This window comes from Mandrillus leucophaeus, unplaced genomic scaffold (assembly GCF_000951045.1).
Source record: "Mandrillus leucophaeus isolate KB7577 unplaced genomic scaffold, Mleu.le_1.0 Scaffold53, whole genome shotgun sequence".
In the NCBI taxonomy this organism is placed as follows: Eukaryota; Metazoa; Chordata; class Mammalia; order Primates; family Cercopithecidae; genus Mandrillus; species Mandrillus leucophaeus.
Genome location: NW_012105697.1, coordinates 1,076,566 through 1,082,181, shown reverse-complemented (window position 1 = coordinate 1,082,181; position 5,616 = coordinate 1,076,566). Strand labels below are relative to the sequence as shown.

At 53.6% G+C, this 5,616-nt stretch overlaps 1 protein-coding gene across 1 annotated transcript in view; it reads left to right on the top strand.

Moving 5' to 3' along the window:
* The first annotated feature begins 1,703 nt into the window (after nucleotides 1-1,703).
* The window catches only part of DNAAF3 (dynein, axonemal, assembly factor 3), a 23,129-nt gene continuing 19,216 nt past the window's right edge, over nucleotides 1,704-5,616 (top strand). The window contains 6 exon segments of the mRNA XM_011997016.1: nucleotides 1,704-1,840; nucleotides 1,935-2,023; nucleotides 2,351-2,493; nucleotides 2,887-2,980; nucleotides 5,072-5,229; nucleotides 5,537-5,614. Of these exon segments, the coding sequence (XP_011852406.1) occupies nucleotides 1,704-1,840; nucleotides 1,935-2,023; nucleotides 2,351-2,493; nucleotides 2,887-2,980; nucleotides 5,072-5,229; nucleotides 5,537-5,614 (699 nt within the window).

The following is a 5,616-nucleotide window of genomic DNA, read 5'->3' as shown; positions in this document are numbered from 1 at the left end:
GTAAACCTGGGAGGCGGAGCTTGCAGTGAGCTGAGATCCGGCCACTGCACTCCAGCCTGGGCGACAGAGCCAGACTCCGTCTCAAAAAAAATAAATAAATAAATAAAAATAAAAATAAAAATAAAAATACAAAAATTAGCGGGCGTGGTGGCACACACCTGTAGTCCCAGCTACTTGGGAGGCTGGGACAGGAGAATCACTTGAACCCGGGAGGCGGAGGTTGCAGTGAGCTGAGATCACGCCACTGCACTCCAGTCTGGGCGTCGCAGCAAGACTCCGTCTCAAAAAGTCACTCTGGCTCGTTTGCTGAGAATATGCTGGGGGAGTGGGAGAAATAGGGAGGAAAGGCATTAATTCTCCAGAGAGAAAGCCAGGATCTGGGGCTCTTGCAGGCTTAGAGCTGGCCTGGGAGGGGCTGGTTAGCCAGGCTGATTCTGCAGGAACTGCTGAGGTCTCAGCCTTCATTTCCCCAGTGGGTATTGTTTTCTCAGTGCCCAGATCTGCCCTCAGGAGGCAGATCCGCTGCCCCTCTGCCAGCTACACGCTACATTCCCATCTCACAGAGCAGGAGACTGAGGCTCAGAAAGGGTGATTGGTCTAAGCTCATGTGTCTGGGCAAGGAAAGGAGGCAGAGAGCCAAGTCTCCTTGGGCGCTGAGCCCAGTGCGGAGTGCTGGGGTGATCTAGAGATGTGCCTCATTCACTCTGCTTTTTTTTTTTTTTTTTTTTTTTGACAGTGTTGCTCTGTCGCCCAGGCTGGAGTCCAGAGGCGCAGCTCACTGCAACCTCCTCCTCCCGGGTTCAACAGACTCTCCTGCCTCAGCTTCCGGAGTAGCTGGGATTACAGGTGCGTGTCACCACGCCCGGTTGATATTTGTATTTTTTAAGGTAGAGGCGCTGTTTCACCATGTTGGCCAGGCTGGTCTCCAACTCCTGACCTCAAGTGATCTGCCCACCTCGACCTCCCAAAGTGTTGGGATTACAGGTGTGAGCCACTGAGCCCGGCCGACTTACCCTTATTTTAATGCAGTGCATTTAACTGTACGATTACAGAATTTACCTGTAGTTTTTTTTTATTCATGTCAGAAGGGTAATGTGCCGATGTCGTAACAAGGTTTGAGGGAGGCACATCTCACACATGCGCGTGAACACCCAATCATCCCGCTTAGAAACTACAAAAGGATATAGCTGTAAGTTTAAATTATTGCTTCATGAGACAATAACCAACTCACAAAATCCCTGAATATTTAATGACCTGCACATCAGTGCCCCACCTGTGGGCCGCTCTGTGTGGTAGAGCCCACGTTGTGCTGGGGCGAGGAGCGGGCTCAGAAGCCTGCCGTCTAAAGTCTAGACGCTTCACTTTATTTGGGTTGCTCAAAATTCAGTTACGTAGGAGCAAAGGCAGCAGATGGAAAAAAGAAAAAAAAAACAGGAAATAAGATTATGCTCCGTTCACGCTCAATTTTACTCAGCCCAGGCCTCCCCCATTCCAGAAATTTGGACCGACCCTGACTCCGCCCCAACCTGTTTCAGCCCCGCCCCTCTCCGTCAGTGCCGTCGTCATGACAACCGCGTCTACACGTCCTCTTCTCCTAGGGGTGGGGGAAGCCTGGCCCTCAGTGCTCCCATTGGCCAAAAGTTGGTAGAGGGCGGGCCTTGCTCACTTTCATTGGTCAGTTGATCGCTGTGGTCCCATCCCCCATGCTCCCATTGGTTGATTGATCGAAAAGGGCGGGGACTCTGGGCAGCAGTTGCGGAGTGCCGCGGGTCCACAGTGCTGCACTGAGCGGAGAGGAAGGGGCGTCCCGGGATATTTGAAGGATAAAGGTGTGGGCAGGGTATCATGTGGAGGCAAAGGGGCGAGAAGTGCGGGGCGGTGAGAGGGGAGCGGGGCGGGCAATATGTGGGATTCTCAGAATGTCTTTTCCGCAGGGTGATGACCACACCTGCCGGCTCCGGCAGGGGCTTCGGCTCCGTGTCCTGGTGGGGCCTGTCCCCGGCGCTGGACCTGCAGGCTGAAAGTGAGTCCCAGCACGCAAGGTCTGATACACCGTCTGCCTTCCCAGCCTGAGCAGACGGCTTTTTAGAGCTCGTAGTCCCAGCGTCGGTGGCAGGGGGCGCGCTAACGTTCTCCAAGGATCCAACGGCGGAGGGCGCGCTCCCAGGGGCAGCCCCGAGGTCCTGTCTGCAGACTATGAATCCCAGAATACTCGAAGGAAACACCTCCCCTTAGAACCTAGGCCACAGGCGCGACGCCTACTGGGATTTGTAGTCCATTGTTGCAGGGGATGCTACGGTGGGCGGTCTGCCAACCACCATGGTGCCCCAGCCGGCTTTCATCTTGCCAGGTCCTCCTGTGGACCCAGATTCCCAGGCCGATACGGTGCACAGCACCCCCGAGCTAGACGTGCTGCTTCTGGGCTCTGTGGATGGACGGCACCTGCTGCGGACGCTGTCCCGAGCGAAGCTCTGGCCTCGCAGGAGGTTCAAGGTGAGCTGGGATGAAGATGAGAGCCCAGATTCCCGAGTCCTTGAGGGAGGAAGGGATTGGAATTCTAAAACCTCAGGTCCAGGAATGAAGGGGCTGGAGACTCCTAGATCTGAGGGAGGTGGAAGCTGGGAGCGAATTCATGCGTCTTGGGGAAGGAAGGGGCTGGGGTTTGGAAGTCGTGGATTCTGTAGTGGGGAAGAGCTCAAAGATCAGGTCTTCTGAGGAAGGGAAGGGAAGAGGACTCTGGGGACCCAGAATCCTGTGTTTGAAGGAAGAGGCTGGTACAGAACTCCTGGGCGTGTGGAAGGAAAGAGCTGAGAGCCTGCTCTCCTGGGTCTCCTAGGGCCCAGGCAAACAGGTCTCAGAATTATTCTACCCTGTCCATCCTTCTAGTTCTTTGTGCTGGAGAATAATCTGGAAGCTGTGGCCCGACACATGTTGATCTTCAGTTTAGCCCTAGAGGATCCAGAGAAGATGGGGCTGCAAGGTCTGTTGCTAGGACCCAGGCATTCTGACTGCTGGTCTCCTCCCCCTCCCTAGAGGGATTCTGGCATTTCAATGGTACAATTAACAAGTTTGGTTATTTTCCCGGGAGGCAGAGATTGCAGTGAGGCGCCATTGCACTCCAGCCTGGGCAACGATAGCAAAACTCCATCTAAAAAACAAAAATGTTTGGTATTTTTCAGTGTGGTACCTCTGATGGAAAAAAAAAAAAAAATCATATATATTTATTGATGATGGTCCCCTCTGATGTAATTTGCCATCTTAGAGCCTCAGCTTCTCCTACCTGTAAAATGGGGCTAAATATAATACATCTTAGAGCCACTTAGAAAATTCCAGGAGAGGCTGGGTGCAGTGGTTCACACCTGTAATCCCAGCACTTTGGGAGGCCGAGGCAGGCAGATCACGAGGTCAGGAGATCGAGACCATCCTGCTCAACATGGTAAAACCCCATCTCTACTAAAAATACAAAAATTAGCTGGGCATGGTGGCGGGTGCCTCTAGTCCCAGTTACTTGGGAGGCTGAGGCAGGAGAATCACTTGAACGTGTGAGGCGGAGGTTGCAGTGAGCCAAGATCATGCCATTGCACTCCAGCCTGGGTGACAAGAGCAAAACCTCCATCTAAAACAGAAAAAGAAAACAGGTTTGTTTGTTTGTTTTTTGAGGCAGAGTCTTGCCCCGTTGCCCAGGTTGGAGTGCAATGGCACAATCTTGGCTCCCCATAACCTCTGCCTCCTGGATTCAAGCAATTCTCCTGCCTCAGTCTCCCAAGTAGCTGGGATTACAGGCATGCACCACCATGCCCGGCTAATTTTTTGTACTTTTAGTAGAGCCGGGGTTTCACTATGTTGGCCAGGATGGTCGCGAGCTCCTGACCTCAGGTGATCTGCCCACCTTGGCCTGCCAAAGTGCTGGGTTTACACACGTGAGCCATCTCACCTGGCCCCAAGAATAAAGGTTTAATTGACTCACAGTTCCACAGGCTGTACAGGGAGCATGCATGGCTGTGAAGGCCTCAGGAAACTTACAATCACAACAGAAGGTGAAGGGGATGCAGGCACCTGTTCCATGGCAGGAGGAGAAAGAGAGGCAGCGGGGAAGAGCCGCACACTTTCAAACAACCAGATTTTGTTGGAACTCACTATCACGAGAACAGTAAGGGAGAAATCTGCCCCCAGGACCCTATCACCTCGCATCAGGCCCCACCTCCAACATTTGGGGATTACAATTCAACATGAGATTTAGGTGGGACACAGATCCAAACCATATCAGTCATTAATAACCCAGAGAATTCAGAGTACAGATTGTTCAAAGTTCTTAAACAGCTAGAACTAAACTGATCTATTTTACTAAAAGGCACACAGTTCTCTTCTATTAAGTTCTTAAACAACTAACATGAAACTATTTATTTATTTATTTTTTTTTTGAGATGGAGTCTCGCTCTGTCACCCAGGCTGGAGTGCAGTGGCTGGATCTCAGCTCACTGCAAGCTCCGCCCCTCCGGGTTTACGCCATTCTCCTGCCTCAGCCTCCCAAGTAGCGGGACTACAGGCCCCGGCCACCTTGCCCGGCTAGTTTTTTTTTTTTGTATTTTTAGTAGAGACGGGGTTTCACCGTGTTAGCCAGGATGGTCTCCATCTCCTGACCTCGTGATCCGCCCATCTCGGCCTCCCAAAGTGCTGGAATAACAGGCTTGAGCCACCGCGCCCGGCCTGTATTTTTATTTTTATTTTATTTTGTGTGTGTATGTTTTTTGGTTTTTTGTTTGTTTGTTTTTTGAGATGGAGTTTGACTCTTGTTGCCCAGGCTGGAGTGCAATGGCACGATCTCAGCTCACTGCAACCTCCGCCTCCGGGTTCAAGTGATTCTCCTGCCTCAGCCTCCCGAGTAACTGCGACTACAGGCGCCTGCCACCATGCCCGCGGCCCTGTTCTTCGTGTAGTTTTTGGAATGCGTGGGGAGCCTGCAGGGGTTCATAGTTTTCATTATATGACTATGACCTAACAACATATTTAGGGTCTAATTCCTGGGCTCCCTCCTCCGCACATTCCCCCAATTATGTCCCCCTCTCCCTAGAGCGGAGCGAGACCTTCCTGGAGGTGTGGGGGAACGCGCTGCTGCGCCCGCCGGTGGCCGCCTTCGTGCGCGCCCAGGCCGACCTGCTGGCTCACCTGGTCCCCGAGCCCGACCGCCTGGAGGAGCAGCTGCCCTGGCTCAGCCTCCGAGCCCTCAAGGTGCCGCCGCCCGGCCTCCATCTGGGATCGGGTGGCCGCGGGAAGAATGGAAGTGCGCAGTCCAAAGGACGTGCGTTGATGGAGCAGGCGGCGGGTTCGGGAGTTCGAGTCCCAGTTCCCCGACTCCCACTGTGGGATTTGGCCTGGGGGCAGCAGGTGGCTTCTGCTTTGGGAACCTCAGTTTTTCCATCCGAGAAACGGGGGAATCGTTCCCCTGTTCTGGGATAGAAGAGAGGGTCAATTAGAAGCCGCTCTCCCTGCATCCCTCTCTGCTTCCCTCTCTCCCAACGCGTGCCTCGCCCCGCAGTTCCGCGAGCGGGACGCCCTGGAGGCCGTGTTCCGCTTCTGGGCGGGCGGCGAGAAAGGGCCCGAGGCCTTCCCCATGAG